Genomic DNA, 22,946 nt, shown 5'->3' on the forward strand with positions numbered 1-22,946 from the left:
TGCGAACACAGCTCCTGCTCCGGTCATACAGGGACCGGACAGCCCTTAGCAAAGGGCCCCGGACCCCATACTCCCAGAGCACCCCCACAGGACGCCACGAGGGACACGGTCGAATGCCTTCTCCAGATCCACAAAACACATGTGGACTGGTTGGGCAAACTCCCATGAACCCTCGAGCACCCTATGGAGAGTGTAGAGCTGGTCCAGTGTTCCACGGCCAGGACGAAAACCACACTGCTCCTCCTGAATCCGAGGTTCGACTATCGGCCGGATTCTCCTCTCCAGTACCTGGCATAGACCTTACCGGGAAGGCTGAGGAGTGTGATCCCCCTATAGTTGGAACACACCCTCCGGTCCCCCTTCTTATACAGAGGACCACCACCCCGGTTTGCCAGTCCAGAGGTACTGTCCCCGACCGCCACGCGATGTTGAAGAGGCGTGTCAGCCAAGACAGCCCCACAACATCCAGAGACTTCAGGTACTCAGGACGGATCTCATCCAACCCCGGAGCCTTGCCACCAAGGAGCTTGCCAACCACCTCAGTGACTTCGGCCAGGGTGATGGATGAGTCCGCCTCCGAGTCCCCAGCCTCGGCCTCCTCCTCGGAGGACGTGACGGTGGGATTGAGGAGATCCTCAAAGTATTCCTTCCACCGCCGGACAACGTCCCCAGTCGAGGTCAACAGCTCTCCCCCGCACTGTAAACAGTGTTGGTGAAGAACTGCTTTCCCCTCCTGAGGCGCCGGACGGTTTGCCAGAATCTCTTTGAGGCCGTCCGATAGTCCTTCTCCATGGCCTCCCCGAACTCCTCCCAGCTCCGAGTTTTTGCCTCCGCGACCACACGGGCTGCAGCACGCTTGGCCCGCCGGTACCTGTCAGCTGCCTCAGGAGTCCCCCGAGCCAGCAAGGCCCGATAGGACTCCTTCTTCAGCTTGACAGCATCCCTTACTTCCGGTGTCCACCACCGGGTTCTGGGGTTGCCGCCGCGACAGGCACCACAGACCTTACGCCCACAGCTCCGAGCAGCTGCATTGACAATAGAGGCCGAGAATGAAGCCCACTCGGACTCCATATCTCCAGCCTCCCCCGGAATCGGGAGAAGTCCTCCGGAGGTGCGAGTTGAAGGTCCCTCTGACAGAGGGCTCCGCCAGACGTTCCCAACAGACCCTCACTACACGCTTGGGTCTGCCAGGTCTTTCCGGCTTCCTCCTCCGCCAGCGAACCCAACTCACGACCAGGTGGTGATCAGTTGACAGCTCAGCCCCTCTCTTCACCCGAGTGTCCAAGACACGCGGCCGGAGATCAGATGACACGACGACAAAGTCGATCATCGACCTCCGGCCTAGGGTGTCCTGGTGCCACGTGCACTTATGGACACCCTTGTGCTCGAACATGGTGTTTGTTATGGACAAACTGTGACTAGCACAGAAGTCCAATAACAAAACACCACTCGGGTTCAGATCGGGGAGGGCCGTTCTTCCCAATCACCCCTCTCCAAGTGTCACTGTCGTTGCCCACGTGGGCGTTGAAGTCCCCCAGGAGAACAACGGAGTCCCCGGTCGGTGCACTGTCTAGTACCCCTCCCAAGGACTCCAAGAAGGCCGGGTACTCAGCACTGCTGTTCGGCCCGTAGGCCGACACCACAGTGAGAGACCTGTCCCCGACCCGAAGGCGCAGGGACGCGACCCTCTCGTTCACCGGGGTGAACTCCAACACACAGCGGCTGAGCTGTGGGGCAATGAGCAGGCCCACACCAGCCCGCCGCCGCTCCCCGCGGCCAACGCCAGAGAAATGGAGAGTCCAGCCCCTCTCAAGGAGTTGGGTTCCAGAGCCCAAACTGTGCGTGGAGGTGAGGCCGACTATATCTAGTCGGTAACGCTCAACCTCCCGCACAAGCTCAGGCTCCTTCCCCCCAGCGAGGTGACATTCCATGTCCCCAGAGCTAGTCTCCATGTCCGGAGATCCGGTCGCCGAGGCCCCCGCCGTCGACTGCTGCCCAGATCTCTCTGCACCGGCCCCATATGGATCCTCCTGCGGGTGGTGGGCCCACGTGAGGACGGCCCCACGTCGCTCCTTCGGGCTGAGCCCGGCCGAGCCCCGTGGGGGGAGGCTCGGCCACCAGGCGCTCGCTGGCGAGCACCCACCCCAGGCCTGGCTCCAGGGTGAGGCCCCGGTGACGCCAATCCGGGCGACGTAACTGGCCTTGCTCGTACACTCATCATAGGGGCTTCTGAACCGTTCTTCGTCTGACCCGTCCCCCCGGACCTGTTTGCCTTGGGTGACCCTACCAGGGGCATGAAGCCCCGACAACATAGCTCCCGGGATCATTCGGCACTCAAACCCCTCCACCACGATAAGGTGGTAAACAGATTGACAAAAATAAATAAATAAAGGGCCATGTACCAGGTTTATTTATTTATATATTTTTATTTAAGTTAAAGCGCCCATAATTATGCTATTTTCTGATTTTATGCTATGTTTTAATGTTTCCTCATGAAAAACATATCTGGAAATGTGTGTTGTTTCATTCACACATTTTTAACACACAAACCCTGCATATTTAGGCTGAGTTCTTCTCTCAAACAGGAGACCATCTGTTCTACCTTGTCATGTCATGTGGTAATACATGAAGTGTTCCACAGTGTTTTTAAACCCCATACACTTTCAATAAAATCATTTGGATGATTTCAGCCCTGGAATTGCTAATCTTTACTGAACAAAAGGTAAAACTTGAAAACTACCACTTCTTGACATCACAAGGTGGAACAGAGCATTTTCAGCTTTGGAGATGTAGACAGATAAATAATAATAATCAATTTATTCAAACATGTGTGAATGAAACAAACCACATAACCATATTGCATAATATCGGATCTTTAAAGACTTGATATATAACAGTGTCATCTATGGGTAGTGCTGTATAGGTGGCTCAAGATTAACAGAAGTGATGACATAGTACTGGTTGTCATGGTAACATAAGTTATAATTTTTTTTAAATTTTTTTCATTATTTTATTCATTGAAATTAGACAAATTAGTTTTTAAAGTTATTGCCGACATGTCAACTAACCTGTTTTTTTTTTCCTTTTTTGTTGTCATTTTTCTAACCCTATAATATAAGTATGACTCATTTTATAACTTTAATTAGGCTACAACTTCCTAAACTTTATTTTCACACCGTCCTTCTGGAACTTACTGTGTACCACCAACCATGTAATTACTTTGTGTATGATATGGGGCTAATGTCTGATTTATGTGTCTTTGTAATTCTCTTTAAGCTGTAACTCTAAACTGCTTTGCATGGCTCTGATCTGCTCCATTACTCAACTCCTCGACAAAGCCTGAATTATTGATCACATGACACAAGCATCAAGGTAGTACAGAATATTTAACAGTGTAATGATCTGTACTGCACAAATGAGAGAACACGTGTGAAGCGCCAAGTCAAGAGATTGAATAGGGTGCTGTCATATGTGTGTCTATGATATATAACATCAGTAGCCTACGATGTATCAGTAGTGTATAATAACATAATAATAAGTGGTAAGATTATTAAGATTTTTTTCTGCAGATTGCATAATAGCACATATCATCAAAAATGTATTACTCAGTGCCTCTGACTGTCCTTGCTCCTTCTGCTGAGCAAGGGCTGCGTTAAAAAGGCATTAGTCATCTTTCGGGCATTACATTTTACATGGTATAAATATTGACCAAAAATCTTTCAAAATGCTTGTCTTAATGTCCTTATCAAACTGGGGAACTTCTGTCACTCTGAGACTCGGATCAAGTTCTGCCAGTGTTGATTTGTCCCAGTATTTTCAGTTGTCTGAATGACTGAACTATTGTGAGGTCCTGTATTTTCACCTGTTGCTTGTGGTGTCTTCTTCTGGGTCCGCTTCAGTCATCTCACCGTCTTTCTCAAGTGAAATGACCTCTGCAACTTCTCCAGAAATTTCTTGGGCTTTGTTTACATTTGCTGCTGTTGTCTCTTCCGCAGTCTCAGAAGAAGCACTCAAAACATCTTCTGGTGGAGTAGACTTCTCCAGTGATGGTGACCGTACCGTGATAGAAGCTGTCCCCTGGTTGGCCAAGCTCTATTTGAGTCACATGGTCATTGAGGTGAGCGATTTTGGGCTTCGGAACTGTGACATTGGACCTTTCCTCAGTGTCATTGTAATTGCAGGGATTTTTCTTTTTTCCTGAGCAGTTTCGGCAGAGGCTGCTGTGCTCTGTTTGCTTTCACAAACTTCTGCTGTTTCTGTTCATATAAGAGTTTCCAGGCGTTGTGAGGTCTCTCCTGGAAACTTCAACCTGCATCTCACAGAAAGGTCTCAGTGAAAATGTGCAGGTTTTGCTCTATTGTTCCGATTGTCACAAAGGATTAAGTGCAAAGCAAAAACAGATGAATTTCAAACTCTTATCGTAATCCGTGTCATGTCTGTCGACTGGTTTAGTATGAAGCTGTGAACACTATAATTATCGTGGCAGGCCTAGCAATTCTAAATGTGATCCTCGCAAACATAATAATTGCTACAAAAATGGTCTAGCTGATGTAGAACTAATAACCCTACAAATTGAAGCAACCTATTTAGAGATAAATCATTGTTAATGGTCATGTTTTTGAACCAGTCTACCTTTGTCATTCCGAGTTACAGTGAAAAGGCTGGTTGTAATAGAAAAACAGTGGGGTGGTGTGTGAAGCTATACCTTTTCCGTCCACTAGAGGGAAGCACCAGTTTTGAGGCGCTGCTTTGCCTTTCGCTGACGGAAGAGGAGGCTCTGTGCAGCGGCTGGGCATCATCATCATGCCTACAGCTGTGATCATGGAGGAAAACTATGAGAAATTACTGGAGCAATGTGAAGCCCAGGAACTCGAGGTGAGAGCCGAGAGCGAGGATTATATGCATTTACTGTCGGGACTTTGTTTGGCTTTGTTATCGGCCCGTGCGTCTCTGTTCTTAGCTGATGTTATGACAGCTAGCGCTAGCCTGCTAATGCTTAAAACTCTGTCATTATTGAACATTTCTGGACTATTATGGATTTGTATTTTATGTAGTCCCTTCTAAATACTTATTTCTAATAGGAAATCGTTCAATTTACAACTTATTGCAAGATCTGCCCTCAGAAATGCAAAATATAATGAAATAGTAGCTAGCTTGAGCGGCTATATGAGCTTAACCATAACATACCATAAACCAATTATGTAGGGTTAATTTTAAGCAAAGTTATAATTGCTGGATTTGTGGATAGTACTCTAATGACAGCAATTACTTCCCTACCATTGGTTTTACTTTGATTTGATACCATCTGTACTACAGATTACACGTTTATTAACTTGTATGAACGCAAGCTCAATCAATGACTTTGCAAAGCGTAGCTAGATGTGTAGTAGTTTGACAGTAAAAGTTATATTCTTGTACAATAAACTTGATATTAATGCATTTCCCATTGTTTATACTGAAACTATTGTGGCACAGTGATGATATTTTAATTTAATAATTTTATTTTATTACATTTTTGAGATGTAAATGTTATTTATTGCATCTGTCAAATCAAAAAGCACTGATTATCTATAGCCAACTACTTCTATGTTACATTTTCCATTTTTGTCAGCTATGGTTTTTTGTTTTGTTTTGTTTTTTGTTTTTACTTTGGAGGCAAAAATTTGACTATTTGACATTAACATTAGTCCTGTAACAATAACACATTTTTACATATTGTCGAATTATATGTTGACAATTAACAATAATATTGAAACAAATTTATGACAGAAATACTGCAGATTTGTACTACAAAAACTATTCTAAATCTGCACTACTGTATTGTTAAAAAAGAAATCACAAGCTCCATTAATTAAACAGAAGACAGAAACACTTTAGTATTTAGTTGTAGGTATGCATCGATCTTTTTTTTTTTTTAGGTTTGATGTTGATTTTAATACTCTAACTTTAAGTATCTGCCAGTAAAAACCGATACCAGTGCCAAGAGTGAAACCTGCATTTATTTCCTTAAAAATAAAATAAGATAAGACAAACTTGATCCAAACGTGTTATGTAGCTGTTATTTATCTCTCAAGCAACTACAGAATAGCTTTGTATTAAAAAAGTTCAAGCATTATTCAACTTTCTATGCTAACTATGATCAGTAAATAGTCTTATTACAGTTTATATGACCAAATAGGATGTCACCTGAACCGATATTTGGAAGCTGATATCTGATCCAGCAAATTTTCTAGTATCGCCTCCAGTATGTACGCGCACACCAAAAATGTAATTATTCTCTGATTTGTGGAGTTATCATATTATTGAAATGCCAAGCAAAGATATATAGTTATTTCAAAATTCACTGTACTTTGTCTTCCTAATAGAATTGTTACTCTAAAATACAGTGATTAACTGACATGTCACCAGGGGTTTTTAATCAGATTTTTTGTGCACATACACACACCAAAAATAACATATCTAATTGCTGGGTTATCTGATCTCTTTAGTTATCTAACAGAATTTTTACTGGCTTTGTGAATGTACCCACTGACCTGAGTTATTCACATGCTGCCTGTGTTTCTTTTTGTAGGCACCAGGGGGCATTGCAACACCTCAAGTCTATGCTCAGCTGTTGGCTCTATATTTACTCCACAATGACATGTGAGTCTGTGCTGTTGCATCATTTAAATACATTACACTTTTCAGCAGACACTTATTTGTGAATTCAAAACAAAAGCAGGCTCATTAGGGCTGTCATCGTGTCCGATACAGCAGCAGTTAAGGTCATGATTTATAATGGTGAGCAATGAGCATATTGTCCTGGTTAGACATCTGATATTAATAGACCGTTGAGAAGTGTGTCTTGAATCTAAACAGCTGATAAATGCAGGTACATGTGACCAATGCAAGAGGCATTACAGGACAGGAGCACACAAGGTCAACAATAAAAGCTTTCTTGGAGATGGGCTACATACGGTATTGCTCAAGAGATGTAACTGGAACCAACTGGATTCAAACAGTTAGGACAGCTCATAATTCATTCATGACTGTGATTGTATTGAAAGAGTATACTTAATAAATTGTAGTCCTAAAATTCAAAAGCTAGGCACCTCATTAAAGGTAGTTGACCTATGTTATGGATAATCTTATCTGTTCAAATCAAGTGTTCATCGCAATTTAACACCCATTTATTGTTTTACAGGAATAATGCAAGGTACCTCTGGAAAAGGATTCCTCAAGCAATAAAATCAGTAAGTCTTTTTTGTAAATAAAAAAATCTGACTAAGCCTGCTTTTGTTATTTTGACAACCTTAGTATTAAAATGATTTGCCTTCCCACAATTGGAAGCCATAGCATTAACACAATACTTGGCAGTCGGCTAAGTAGTTTGGAGGATTAGTATCAACATGTTAAGACAGCTCTTAATAAGCAGATGACAAGAAAATGGCTGCAGTTACAAGCTCTCCAAAATCTAAAGAATATCTGATTTCTAGATGTTCAAAATGACTTAAAGGACATGCGAACTGCACAAATTGATGTCAGTAATCAGAGGGACCATGATCACAAAGAAATCAGATGATTTTACTGTTTAATAATCCCTTTACTCTAAAACTCAGATTTAATCAGATTTTGAGTGTGCATGTCATCGCAACCAGTGTGTAATGTTTGCAGTGGAATCTTAAACAAAATACAAACAATAAAACCATTAAAAAGTATAAACTGTAATATTATAACAAATACAGATTATACTGGGGCTGCAAATTACACTGCAATTGATTCAGAATCACAATTTGAGTTGACAATCGCAAAGGCTGCACTTGTTAGATAATAGAAAGTCCTCTGCAAAGAAGAAATTCTGTCTTTTATTTATAACATGCGCTTCTATGAACATGTTCTGAAATGCATGGGACCCTTGTAAGTAAGTTTTTATTATATATTATATATATTATTATAGCGCTTTTCACAGACTTATGTCACAAAGACGCTTTACAGCGCATTATTCATTCACTCCATACCCGGTGGTGGTAAGCTACTATTGTTGCCACAGCTGCCTTGGAGCAGACTGACGGAAGAGCGGCTGCCAATCTGTGCCAACGGCCCCTCCAACCACCGCCATCACTCACGCACACGCCACATTCATACTAGACAAGTATTGGCTTGTATTAGTTTATCAGTTCATATTTCAGTCTTCTCTCAACTGTCAATGCAATATTGAAGTTGTTTACAGTACGCACTCAGAACAGAATCATAGTTTTAAAAATATGTCTGTCATGTGTCCATAGAAGTCCAATTCATGGCGGCATCAGACAGTCTTGTGATTTTCATTTTATCAAATTTCTCTCCAAATTGTTCTAGCCCATACCCGTTCTTTTAAATATATAATATCACAATTTACAGATGTGTGTGACTTTGACAGTCTTTGTACATTTCTAGTATTGACTGTGTTTATTAATGGCTGTAAGCTTGTTTTTGTCCACACTTTTGTTTAACTCTGATTCATAACACTGAAAGATGCTGAGATTTTGCCTGTTGCTGTGGTCAGGCTAACCCAGAACTGGCGGCCATCTGGGCAGTGGGCCAGCACATTTGGCAGAGAGACTTCCCAGGGATTTACACAGCCATTGCAGCTCATCAGTGGTCAGAGAACATCCTCCCAGTGATGGAGGCCCTACGAGGTAACACACTGCCCTGCTCTCACCTAATGCTAATGTTATTAGCGTGATTATGGTTGTAATGAGGCTTTGAGCATGGAAAGTCATTTGGGCAAAGTATGCTAATTTATTTACATTAGAATATTATTAAGACTAAATAGCAATCATGTGTATGTATATTTTTAAACCCTCATTACTACCGGAAATTAAATGGGGTAGTATAAATAAAGTTAAATCAAACTTTGGTACATCCAATTACACAGTTTTTTCATTTTCTGTAAAGCAACTGCAAATATCTTTTTGTGATATTTCCATTTTTATTCTTAAAATGTAAAATGTCCATCCTCCTGCCCTGTGCAATAATTGGTTAGTTTTGAGGTAAGTTTGTGGTATTTATTACTGAATTCGAGTCTCACATTGGCATTAAAAAGCAGGAAATATGACAGGAACTTACTGCATTGTTATAGTATTATAAAGGCAAAAAAGTTATTCAAAGTATAATCAAGTCAGTGTGTTAATTTTACCCCAACGCAAAAACTTTAATCTAAAATTCATTTAAGCACTGCAGTAGAAAAATTGTATTTTCAATTACACAAATTTTATTCATTTTCAGCCACCAGTTTCATGCATAATATTTGCAATTTTATTCTTGCACTTTATTTATTCTTGTCCGAGAGTTTCATCATCCATGAGTGTGCTGAATAGTTGGTTAGTTTCAGGAGTTTGTAGTAGGGGTGGGCGATATATTGATATTTTAAATATATCGAGATAGTTTTTAAACTCGATATGAATTCTGACATATCGTATATATCAATATAATGCTTATATTCAATTTAGATTTCGCCGCTTCGCCTGTGTCTCATTCACTCCTCACTACCACCGTGAACACCGAAAGTTGGTGCCAGTGAAAAGCTTCAAGCACCACGAATCTTTTCCACCATTTACAGACAAAACCATCAGCAGCACATCCTCATATTCCACCGAGTCGCGTCCTTTAGCCCAAAAGAAGCTTAACGAGCTGAGCTGCGTGAGAAGTGCGCTGTTTATGCAAATGAGCCATGCGCTTAAGTTTCGTTTCTGTAAAATGTAAACACACGTGCGCAAAATTGCAATAAACACATTATTATCGCAAACGGGCTGATGTGGCTCTATAGTCGTTATGCTTTATATATTGTAAAGTTTATTTATGCAGAAGATTTTAATGAATAATCTGCTGCAGTGTAACTTGTACAATAGTGTTTGGAAACGTTGGGTTTGATCTGCAGTGGATTGTGGGAAACCTCAGAGCTCCTTACTGCTGGTGAGGAACATTGATCTGTTAAAATAAGGAACATCCTGAACTTCCTCTGCTATAGGAGCTCATGGTTCTGGTTCTGGTCTGGATAACAGAGTTAATGCAAAGATGAGCTTGTGTTCAGTTTTATTTATGAATGAAAAGAAGAAAATATGTTTTATTTATTTTATTTTACAGTTAAATTATTATTTATGTAATTAGGGTTGTTTGTAATCTTAAATGTTCCAATATGAACTGCCGACCTCTTACACTTCAATAAAAAAAAAAAAAGGACCTTTTGGAATTTGGCAGATTTGTTTTTGCAGTTTTCAGTTTTAGGGGGTTATTTTTTCTTGAACATATATCGAGATATATATCGTATATCGAGATATAGCAAAATATATTGAGATATATTTTTTGATCCATATCGCCCAGCCCTAGTTTGTAGTATTAAAACAGTGACTCAGAGCATCAAATTGACATTCAAAGTGAGTGAAGTTTGTTTTGTCTGATCAGATGAAAAAATGTAAATATAGCATGTTGACTGTAGTTTTAAAGTTACAATGAGATGTTTCCAGGGACTTTCAAAAGCACAAGTTTGCAGATGGTTCTGGGGAAAAGGCAGTTGTGAAACAGTGTAAGAATAGCCTATGTTTACTACTGAAGCCTCTGACGCTCAGGGTCACACCGTGGAGTGCATTCAGAATTTCCATTTCAGTTAAGCAAGACATAGTGACACGAAAAATTATGTCATTAATTTATATATCTATATCTATATTTACATTTTAGGTAAAATTTTATAATGGGCCGTTTCTCAAGTTGTTACAAAATATGTCTGAAAAAGGCAGAGTTGTTTAGAGAGCTTTATTTGACAAATAAAGTAAAGCAAAACTTACAGTAATGCAACTGTCCTATATAGCATTGCACAGAGGGTATATTGATGTTCTTGCTATATTGTGTCTTTACTCAATAGCTGTTCGCCTGTGGTAAACCCATGACATGAACATGATGGTAAGTAAATAAAAACAAGTTACTAGAAGGAGGGCCGCATAAACAGCGTTGCATCACTATGACACTGGGTTGTTTACTGTCTGCGCTGCCTCAGGTGGACTCTCAGGTCACATGGACCTGTTTGTCCCTCACAGTTCTGCAGGTTTCATGGTCCACAGCCCCTCTGGACATGTGACTGCAGGAGGGGGCTTCTGTGAACAGCGGCTGCAGGAATGTGCCCCTTGGTCGGGCGCAGCTCGGGTGTCACAGCTGTGAGGCCAGTATAAAACTCTGAGTTGCTAGCTCTCACCCAGAACCACTTTGAGCATTTGAGCACTAGCATGCCCTAAAGGATCAGCCCCCAGCATAGCCTTCTATTTATAGAACTCACTCAACCCAGAGGAGACAAAGAGCCCAGCACTTTTCACTTGTGGACATTCACAAACCGACCAGCGACAGAGGACAAACCGGACCCACTTACCACCATGGACGTCCAGAGATCAGGCTCCATCGTGAGGCCCCCCAGCCCCATGGACAGTCTGGAGAAGCAGCTGAGTTGTCCCATCTGCCTAGACATGTTCACCAAACCTGTGGTCATCCTTCCTTGCCAACACAATCTATGCCGGAGCTGTGCCAGCGACCTGTACGACTCCCGAAACCCCTACCGCTTCTCCGGAGGAGTCTTCAGATGCCCTACTTGCCGCTTTGAGGTAGTGCTGGACAGACACGGGGTGCATGGCCTTCAGAGAAACCTTCTGGTGGAAAATATCATCGACATCTACAAACAGCAGCAGGAGGGCAATGGCAGCGGAAACACAGAAACCAACCTGAAGCCCAAAGAGTCTAAGGAGCTCATGTGCCAAGAGCATGAAGACGAGAAGATCAACATCTACTGTGTGACCTGCCAGGTGCCCACATGCTCCATGTGTAAGGTGTTTGGGCAGCACAAGGACTGTGAGGTGGCCCCCTTAGCTTCTATTTACCAGACCCAGAAAGGAGAGCTGAGCAATGCCATTGACACCCTGGTGGCCAGCAACGCTCGCCTCCAGGCCCTGCTGAACCAGATGGATGAGGCATGCCGCGTGGTACAAGACAATGCCCAGCGTGCCAAGCAGAACCTGGCCGAGCGCTTTGACCTCCTGTACGCCGTTCTGGAGGACAGGAAGGCCGTGCTCCTGGAACAGATCAGTAAAGAGCAAGATGACAAAGTGTCTGCACTCAGGGCTCTGGCCCAGAGGTACGGAGAGAGGCTACAGGCCAGCACCGAGCTCACCGACTCCGCTGTGAGGGCCCTGGAGCAGAACAGCGCCGCAGAGTTCCTGGTGGCCTCCAAGAAGCTCATCTCACAGACCAAAGACGCAGCCAAGAGCTCCTTGGGCGAGGACCGGCCCGAACCTGGCTTTGAGAAGATGGACCACTTCACCCTCTCCACGGAACATGTAGAAGCTGTGCTGTCCAGGATGGACTTTGGAGTTGACAATGACGAGTTTGAGGACGCTGAGGAAGAAGAAGAGGAGGAGTAATGAAAAACTTGAACTAAAGAGATAGACTTAAGAAGTAAAGGACAATATTTGAATGTTTATTTGAAGGTTTGTTACAGAAGTGTTTATGGCAGGGACATTTTGCATTTTGAGGAATAATCAGTTCAGAGGATTCGAGCCACTGGAGTGTGCTCGCCTCTATTAGTGCAATATTTAAGTTAAGTGTTACATTCTGACACTTTCTTAATTTTTTATACTTTTGTACTTGTGACAAAGCTGCTGTGTGATAAAGATAGGGCTAGCTAAATGTCTGCAATTATGTCTGCACATGTTTATATGTGGACCTCCAAAGGAGGCTGCATTTTTCACTGTTGATTGTAGTTTTTTTTTTTTATGAAATTGAAACTGTCATGAAGGAGGAATAAAGACTCATGAAAGGTGACCTGAGTTGAGTTTTATTGTCCCAGTCAAAGTTGGGTTCTTTGTCTCCCATAGTTGGTTCAGCTCTCACTTGGTGATAGGATGCACTTAAAATAAAAGCCCTTGCTCTGTCCTGTCTGCTTTGCCTTTGCTGGTGAAAAGCGGGGGCTATTTTTAAGAGGTGAGGGGGCGCGAAATGATAGCGTCCCGGGAATAGACTTGTCATGGAAGGCCAGAGGGCTCCTGTTTCTGCTCCCCCTCTCTCTTCTCCCTTAGAGCGGCCTTGCTCAGCAGCTCCAAATGTAACGCAGCTCAGAAGAAGCTGCAGTTGTCACACGAGTGCTCCTTGTGCCTCTGTGAATGGTCAAAGAGACGAGGTAAAAATACACAGAGCCTTGGCATTTGGCGACAAACACTTCAGGCGACCTGGTTTGAAATGAAATTTGAGAGTCAGTTAGCAGCAATGTACTGAGCTCTTATTAAGTGGGATACATGGAGAAAGTTTATGTGAGACTTGGTTAGCCCAGTATCTGCATTGTTTATTGTTTTTTGTATGATTTATTTAGTTCGTGAAGGCCATTACAGTGAGCCTTAGTTATTATATTTATTACAAGGTTCCATATAATTTCAGATAATCATATAATCCTACACCCCCTATACTTTACAATTCTGTACTTATGTCTCACTTACATGCTCTTAAACATTTTTATTTATTCAGTCTTTAGGTAAACTGAGAACACTCTGAGAACTTGACTGACATTGACAACTAACTATATTTATTAAAAAAAATACTTCTGAAAACTTCAAAAAATGGGGATATAAGTGACAATTTTTCTAAATTTCCTAATGTTTCAGCAGATATCTGAGGGAAAAGTGGCAGTGGCACAAGCTCGATAGTAATCTGTTTAATTGTTTACTATTGTTATTGCAGTAATAGCTATGGTAGTCATGTACAATTTATACTCAGATGAATTTGTAATAACCTAAACTTGTTGAATTGATTTTGTTTTGATAAGCAGAGCAGCAAGCTGGCGGTCACCATGACACTTGAAGAAATCAGGCTAGGTCAGATGGACAGTATTTTTAGCTGCGGTGTCTGAAGAAGTCAACATGCAGATAGAGATAGCAGCTCATGTGAAAATTATTTATATGTTTTCTAGCCATGTTTATATTGTGTCTAACCTTTGACCTACATAGTTTGCTCATTGTATGTGGGGCATTTTATGTCTCATCTGCATGGAATTATTAATCTCCATATTTGTGTAATTATCTTCAGTATTCTTCATCGAGAGTCGTTGGTATATCAGTTATGCTTAAAAATCTAAACCAATTTATGACAATTATTTTTAAAGTTTAAATCCAAGTATCTGTGAACCAACAACAATTCTTTTATTTAGGCTGTATAAAGGTAATGTAATGTTTTGATCATAATTTTCACCTAAATAAATATCTGACAAATGGTATAAAAAACTCAGTCCATAGTCTTATCAAGCTGGTGGGTAAAATTTCATCAGTAGTCATTTGTTATACCAACTAGCGGTGTAACGATATTTAAGTCTCACAATATGATATCGTCACAGTATGAACTTCACTGTATGATATTTACTGCATGATCGTGGGAAAGCTCACGATATTGTGGGGAGGCTCACCATTAGGAATGTAACAATATCCAAATCTCAGTACAATATATTTTCATGTTATACATCTCACGGTACGATATTTATTGCGATGTTTTGTGGAGGCTAACAAAACTGTTAATATACTACTTTTTCCTCTTAAAATGCCTTGACAAGACTTAATCCAGAAAACTAAGACTTAGAGTGCTTAGAACTGTTATTTCTTCTGGTAGTCTGCACTGAAATGGAGCAAAGGATCATGGTTTCTGTAGTTCCCTCTGTCTTCTAACTCTTAATTTAAGCAAAGAGATTTGTAATTTGATATATTGTGATGATATTATTGATGATGATATTATTGTGAGAACTTTGACTATACAATATCACGATATTTCGGTTATTGTTACATCCCTACTAGACAAGACAATATACTGTATCTTATTGTACCTTTCTGTACTGCATTACATATACTTCTACTTATATTTATAATAAATAATGCAAAAATATTAATGAATTTGCCTTAGTTGCAGTAATAAAAACAAATCTATTCTGTCAACTGGACTAAAGTTTTGGAGTGAAGACATTTCAGCCAAGCAGTTTTATCAGTTTTGGTCAGATTGCTGATGGACAGCGATAATCTATCTTACTTGCAGTGTAATTTTAACCTTGTACTTTTGACCTTGGATTTCCCAATATGCCTCACAAACCACCAGTGTAACCCATAGATCTGTCTGGTTTAGACTCTGTGGCCTAGTGTGACAGTGTAGTGACTGTGCTGGGCCTTCCCCTGCACAGCTGTCTTTTCTCATCGCTCGTGTTATTGTTAGCGCAGTTTTCTGCCCTGGACAGTGGAGCGGTCAGGAGGTGGGGGCAGGGGGGTAAGAGAGAGGGGGCCGGGGGGGGCAGGTGGTGGATGGGTTGGTTGTTGGGGGTACACAGTGGAGCGTTGCTAGGCTGTAAACCTCCAAAGGCCAGACTCTGAAGTGGTTGTGTGAGAGCAGCAGAGTGGTTATCTCCTCTTCTCACAGTGGAGAGTCAGCTGGTCAGCAGATACAAGGGTGACTGTGACCTGTGGATATTGTTGTAGCATATCAAATATAGCCAGTGTGGGAAGTAGTAGGCAACAGTGCAAATTTAAGCAACTACAACAGATTTTTTTAAAGGGCCTATATAACACTATCTTCTGATCTATGTTGTTTCCTCATTAAAAACATACCTGGAGTTTTGTTTTGTTTCATTCACTCATGTTTAACACAAGACACTTCTCTCTAACAGAAAATACTCTTTTCCATCTTGTGATGTCATTTTTGTAATACCAGAAGTGCTTGTCTATATTCTTAAACTCTGTACACCTTCACTAGAATCATTTAGATGATTCCAGCCATGGACTTGCCAATCTCTACTGAACTACAGCAAAAAGTAGCTGTTAAAGGGACAGTCTAGAATTTTAGATATAGGACCTCATTTCCTAGTGAGCCAGAATGTTGGAGACGTGTGGAGACACTTTTTTAAATCTTCCATCCAGTCCTTGCATTTGCAGAGGTCGCTGGTGCTAGGCTAGTGCATGTCAATGGCCATAGTTATCCTGCCACTAAAAACAATCTTACCCACTCCACAAAACACACGAAGCAAATCTATTATTACCTTTGTAAATGCCTGTGTTGATAGAATAATATTTGAAACAAAACTAACCTTGCATCGCATGAATCGTCGCATGTTGAGGGACTATTTTCTCAGCAGCAGCGGAATTTTACTTTGCCGGTAAGACAGGTGCTAGGTGATATCAGTCTGCCGCTGCCAAGCTTTCTGTCAGGAAGTACAACTCACTGCTGCTGCTCAGACATAAATCCTTCAAATGCAAGGTTAGTTTTACTTCTAAAATTATTCTATCGACATAGACATTCACATGGACAGTCTGGTGTAATAATAGATTTGCTTCTGTTTTTAGTGGCAGGCTAACTATGGCCATTGACATGCACTAGCCTAGCCTCAGCCACCTCTGCTAATACAAGGACTGGCTGGAATATTTTAAAAAGTGTCTAAACACGTCTCTAACACTCTGGCGAACTAGGAAATGAGGTCATAATTCCAAAATTATGAACTGTCCCTTTAAGTTAATCTACCAATACATGACATCACAAGGTGGAACAGAAGATTTTGAGATTTAAGAAAAAGACAATCTAATAAACCTGGATTATTCAAAGATGTGTGAATGAAACAGAACTACTCTGGATATGTTTTTGATGAGGTAACAACATTTTAACATTGTTTGAAGCGCACAATTTTAAGTAATATAAGACCTTTAAATCCATATATTTACATTGATGCATCTGTCATGTTATGTAACAACATGCTGGTGATCACAACTTGAAAACTGGAATTATCCCGTATTACCTTGCACAATAGTAATGCAATACTGTTCAAATCCAGTCCATTTTGCTCCCTGTTTATACCAGATACTAATATTGGGAGAGGACTCTGTGATGCAATAAGGATGCAATATGCCAATGTGTTGCTTTTGCCAGCTTTGTGCTCTGGTATTATAAATAAATAGGGCAACTGCACCAATGTCAGGGACCCAGACGTGCTGATAAACACACAAGTGGGTAGGCCTGCTCTGCTGTTTAATGTCATCCATATCATGCATGCTTTAGTCATTCTGGAAAACTATTGGACTGAGCTCATTGGGCACAGTTAGTTGTGTTCATGTTTTAGAATCTGATGTCATAATCACAGGTGGCGGACAAGGGCCTGTGTACTGTTTTTGAAAGACACCCAAAAACAGAAATTCACAAACATGGAACCTTAGCATAATTTCCAAGGGATTGAGTCCACACACCTGCCGTACTGATCTCACAGCTTGAAGTTCTTTCAACTGACAACAATCATATCTTCAGAGCTGAATAATGGCACCACTTTTGGAGGCTATTATGAAAAAATCATTTCCATTTTGTTTATTTCTACTTACAGGGAAGATGTTGAACTTTGTGCCATTTTTTTTTTTTTTTTTTTTTTTTTCATGTGGACCGGCCCAGTCATTACAGAGATATTAAACATAAATCAAAACTCCTCTAATGCACACAGAGATTATCATTTGACAAATAAAAAAAATAAGAAAACGCCTTTATTCCATGTTTAAAGTGTTGGAAAAATGTGTTTCATACATGTAAATTGGGCTGAACTTTTGATTATTTTCCCTAATGTGAACTCTTTAAAATAGAACTCTTCACTTCACTGCAATTTTCAAGACAGTTTTCAACTTTTCTGTACAAATTTCTTCTTGATTAGTGTAAAACATTTATATTTACAACATCCCACCCACTTGAAGTGAAAATTAGAGAATCATCAAAGCTTGTCATACGCACGTCAACTTTAAACTATAGGGTTTCTAGTAATTTGAAGATCCTCCATAGCAGAGAACATGCCATTAAGCAAAACAAACCCAGATGTTAAAAGTCATTTAAATTAGTTTTACACAACCAGCTTCATCTCACTTTAAAACCTGACCAGTTCCCATGATCTCAGTGGTTAAAGGGACTAACTTTGTCTACAATACAAATGCACACATTACCATTATCAAACAAGTATGGAAAATTAGATCGACATCAAAAGTAGTCCTGGCAGATGTTTTCGATTTGAACCAAAACACTTGTGAGAAATGATCAGGAAGTAGAGTCCAAGGCTAACCTCAGAAGCGCTGGTTGTCTCCCCAAATGAATTACATCGGCAGAACCCCCAAAGCTGCAGCTAATTTGTTGTTTACAAGAAACTTAAGATGATAACCTCATGTCTCTGTTACATAAGAGCATGCTGACATGTTGGCTAACACGCTGTCTTTCTATGAACTGAGTAGCACAAACACATGTACAGTATACTGTGTTTATATTTCTGGTAGCACTTCAAGACTAATCGCAGTTGTACCAAAATCACAACTTGAATGGTTTCTATATTTCAACATTGTACAGGTTTCATCTTTTTATGTAATATAGTGCCCTCTGCAGACAATTAATATCTCATCATAGTTAACCTACTTAAATTGTAATAGTCAGTTCATAGTCAATGCGGATAGATCTTTTCTTCAAAATTGTTTACCGTAAGTTTCTCTTCATAATTTTTACCCATAGTCTAAAGTCAAAGAATAAATTGGTGAAACAGCAGACAGCACTTTAAGCAAAATTTGTTGACAGATTAACCTCATACACACTGAAGGATGGGTCAAATGCAGATGAAACTGTGGCAATAAGTGACATTTTTACTCCACAAAATGTTATTAAATAAATCTATTATATTCTACTCTATTGGAAACACTGAGTATGATCATGTTTATATTGATGTGTTTGGTTTGCCTTTACAGAAAGCACAAGGCAAAGAGCGTACAGTTTAGTGGCCCAGGCCTACACGTCCATCTCCGCAGAAGACTTTGCAGCATTTGTGGGCTACTCTGTGGAAGAGGCAGTAAAAGGTATGGTTAAAAATATACAGTACAAATTATGAATATGAATATAGTGTTATGCTGTCACAAACAGCCATTCTTGAGTAAATGTTGAAATTAGATGCATCAGGGAAGGCATCTGGCATAAAACCCATGCCAAATCTAGATGCGTATCACTGGACAGCTGATGATAAAATGTTCAAATCAGCTAAGACAGTGAAAGACCAAAGAAAAATGTATAAATTATTTACATTTTTAATTGTGAAAGTTCTAGCTTTCATAAACACATCAAATTCTGTGTTTTACTCCATTGCATAAATGGTTCACAATTCAGGTAGTAAACAATTACTCTAATAACACAATCAAATATTACATTCTGTTGGAGTGCCCTCATTCTCATTTTATGATATTTGAACCAAAATAAAACTGTATTTCTATTGATACTTTGCAATGGCATCGTGCTGGGGGTGTATTTCTTGTATTTTCTATGGAGGAATGTTCAGCAGTTACCATGGTGGCACAATGCACACATGACTAAACACTACCAAAAAGGTTTTAGATTGTCTAGAAATGCAAGAAAAAACACAAGATGGATTAGTTCCAACCAAGACAGTTCTTTATGGTCAGACTGTGTTAAAAACAGATAAAGACTCTTGAGTAACAAAGCTTCAGACAGAGCAGTGCCTACAGTTAGCATCACACCCCCAAAGGATTTTGAGGACATCAGCAGCAAAGTATACATTTTCTAGATGTAAATTGGCAAAACGTTTTCATTTGTCTTCCACAGGTGTTGTTAGCCAGGGCTGGCAGGCTGACCCGGCCACAAGGATGGTGATGCCCAAAAAGCCAGGTAGGTGGCACTGTTGCCCCACTCAACCTTTTCCTGTCAAACCATCCAATATTTACAAAGCCGGTCTCGTCTCCTCTAGTTTCTCACTTTAAAACTTGAAAGCACAAACGCAATATTAGTTGTATCCATCACAAATAATTGATCTTAATTGCTCCATCCTGTCCAAACGTATAGGACAGAACTTGATTTAGTTCTTTGTTTAAGAGGCTGTATACTGTCCTCTTTGTAATCATGAAATGTCTCTTTTAAAACCATCTGGGCTCCACATGTCTTGCCCAGCTCTGCCCCCTCCCCTCTCCACCCTCTGCACCAGGGATCAGGGATTTTATAAGGGAAATTATTAATAATGCAAAGTAGACTTAGGCAATATTGACAAATATTTATACTGGGTTTTTTTTATGTTTCTGATAATAATTAGATGATCTTTTTGCAGTCCATGAGAAATGTGCTAAACTTGCCTGTGGCTGATTTTGAGGTTCAAGTTTTGCACACACAAAAATGGACTGTGGTCTGTATGAAATTAATGTACACAAAGAGCTGGTTAAAGGCACTTTTACCATTCAAAATATAACATATACGATTTTCACTATTCATTAGATATATTTAAGTTGTTAATTGTTTCTTCTTTCTGAAAAAAATTGGTAGATTATTATGAGCAGTAGCAGTTTTTGCATTTTTAAATTATAACCTAAATAGTCTAATAACCAAATAAACTTGACATTCCTTATAGACGATGGACCTGGCCTTTAATTTGGCTTATCTTCAAAACTCAAATTCCGCTGTTATCTGGGAGAGCCCTAATACAAAGTTATGATGAACCTGGCCTTTCCTGTGTCCGGTTGTTTATAATGAGTTGGAGATGTGCTGATGCTTGACTTAAAACATATGGACTCTAGTAATTAATGACATTTCCACTCAATGAAAACCACTGATTTGTCATTTGTACTCATGAAAATGCTGTTTTAGATAGAAACTAGAAACACCTGGAGACATTCTACAAATGTTCTACAAAACAGCACACGTTTCTAAAATAAGAGAACATTGTTTACTTACCAATGAACTGATGCTCTTTCCAATCTGCATTCATGTATTTTGCTGAAGTAATAACACAACTTAATTCTTTGGGGTTAAAATCTGGAAATGTAATAATCTGCTCTGTACCAGCCGCTTATACAATATACTAAGGGTGTAATGGTACACAAAAATCACAGTTCGGTACGTACCTCGGTTTTGAGGTCATGGTTCATTTCATTTTCGGTACAGTATGGGAACAAAATGCAAAACCATTTGCTTGTTGTTTATTTGTGTGTTTATTAAACCAAATATTTGTTTTAACATTATACAAACAGGAAAATAAAATAAATGCAAACTGCTGCTTGGTAATACTAATGGGTTTAATCAAATATTCTCAAATGAGCAACAAATGTATGAAATATCATAAAAAATAAGTAAACAAAACTTTTCAAAAAGTAAAGCACAGCATTAATAGTTCCAGGATAAAGTTCTACTCAATCTTCATATTTTTGACCAGAAAAAAACAACTTGTCCACGACTGTAGTTTTGTGAGGATTCACTTGGTCCGGAGGGACGTGGACATGCGCTTCGACGTGGTCGAAGCACTGCAGGAAATCCTGCCACTCCAATCATGGACGAGTTCCCTCATGAATATTAAAGAGCCGAGCCTTTTGTGTAGCTGCACATGTAGTGGAAGAATGTAAACACACACAAATTGTGCGAATTCACTCGGGCACAGCCCTGCACCTAACTGAACGTCCCGTACTGAAATGGTTCGACACAAATACATGTACCATACACCCCTACAATGTACTGGAGCAAGACAAGGTTTGCTCAGCTACATGGGTAAAAAAAATCTGGTACAGTGCCTTTAAAAGCAGATTTAAGATTATATTTCCAACAAATGAATTGCTACCAGAACAAGTAACATATCTGGATTTGAACCAATACACTTTCTCTATTCCATTCCATACCAGGGTCTTATGTTTTTATCATCAAAATGTGTCTTGATGCGAATGTTCTGAAAATGCAAGATAACCTTCTACTCTTTAAAAGCCAGCTAGAATAAGTTTTCAAAAGATTATTATTGACAGTGGACCGGGTCAGTGGTAATGTATCCAAAAAAAATATACATGTGGACGGACTTGGCCAGACCGTGGATCACGAGGTCTGAACAGATGTGAATAATTTGATAGCTTTTGGGCCGATCAGGAATCTCCCTCTGACTCAACTTCCCCTTTAACCTCTCTACCTCCTTTCTCTCCATCCATCTCTCTCACGCCCCCTCTTTTACTCTTTCTTTCCCTCGCATTCCCTGTCGCTTTGTCATTCTCATTCTACCCCTAACTCTCGTTTCTCTCCTAACTTTCTATTTTGTCTGTTTATTTTAAGTACTAAATGTAGTTTTCTAAGTTTATTTGCGTATAACCCATTCTCTTTTCTCTCTATCTCTTGCTCTCACTTATCTCTCCCACTCTCTCATGCATTGTTCATTTCTTCTAAGAGTCCGACAATATTGCAGTTTGATTTACACTGTTCTTTATAAATAAATGTCTCCTCTTTTCTCTCTCTCCACAGATCCTCCCCCAGTGTCCCTCGTTCCAAATGAGCAGCAGTTGGCCAGACTCACTGACTACGTGGCTTTCCTGGAGAACTGATAAACCATCAAATCCCCATAGACCACTGCCACCATCTTCAGCCCAGTTCGAACTTTTCTCAACCAGGATTATTAACCAAAATTACACCAGTCAGCCTGTCAGTTTTGCATGTCGGTTGCGAACTCCAAGACCTTCTTTCTCTTGCAATTGTAATATATTGTTAATTCACTTTCAGCTTGTTCACGTCTAGATCTGAGTTTAAAGTACCAAATGTTTTTATTGTCCCCATGATAAGTAATACATACTCTGATGCTGAGGTTCACTCTTGAGCAAGCACTTAGACGTTGAGTGAATTTTGTAAAAAAAATTTCTGAGCCTGCATGCATCTGCTATTGTCAGACCTCATTTTTGACATTTCTGTTTTGAATGATGAATAAATATTTTGCTGTTTCTAATATATAAATTGTTTGTTTCACGATGCTATAGTTTTTTTGAGTATTGGGACGAGACACAATTTCCACAAGACAAGACGAGATTGGGTCCACGAGAACGAGACAAAACGAGATTTTAACAATTTCCTAATACATAAATTTCACAATTCAGTTTCCAATTTTGGCTTCACATTTTTTTATTTATTTGATT

The 22,946-nt window shown here is 40.3% G+C and overlaps 2 protein-coding genes across 2 annotated transcripts; both read left to right on the top strand.

Annotated features, from left to right (window-relative positions):
* Nucleotides 1-4,745: 4,745 nt before the first annotated feature.
* On the top strand, nucleotides 4,746-22,767 carry cops8 (COP9 signalosome subunit 8). The gene is made up of 7 exons (XM_020922634.2): nucleotides 4,746-4,875; nucleotides 6,572-6,642; nucleotides 7,184-7,232; nucleotides 8,525-8,657; nucleotides 18,765-18,872; nucleotides 19,630-19,692; nucleotides 22,285-22,767. The coding sequence occupies exons 1-7, from the start codon at nucleotides 4,804-4,806 to the stop codon at nucleotides 22,362-22,364; spliced, it is 576 nt and encodes a 191-aa protein (XP_020778293.1). The 5' UTR covers nucleotides 4,746-4,803; the 3' UTR covers nucleotides 22,365-22,767.
* trim63b (tripartite motif containing 63b) lies at nucleotides 10,499-15,251 on the top strand. Its single transcript, XM_055150023.1, has one exon. It carries the CDS (start codon nucleotides 11,382-11,384, stop codon nucleotides 12,417-12,419), a length of 1,038 nt encoding a protein of 345 aa, XP_055005998.1. The 5' UTR covers nucleotides 10,499-11,381; the 3' UTR covers nucleotides 12,420-15,251.
* Nucleotides 22,768-22,946: the final 179 nt, after the last annotated feature.

Source organism: Boleophthalmus pectinirostris, unplaced genomic scaffold (genome assembly GCF_026225935.1).
Source record: "Boleophthalmus pectinirostris isolate CB_2022bp ecotype Guang Dong unplaced genomic scaffold, ASM2622593v1 HiC_scaffold_1, whole genome shotgun sequence".
NCBI lineage: Eukaryota > Metazoa > Chordata > Actinopteri > Gobiiformes > Gobiidae > Boleophthalmus > Boleophthalmus pectinirostris.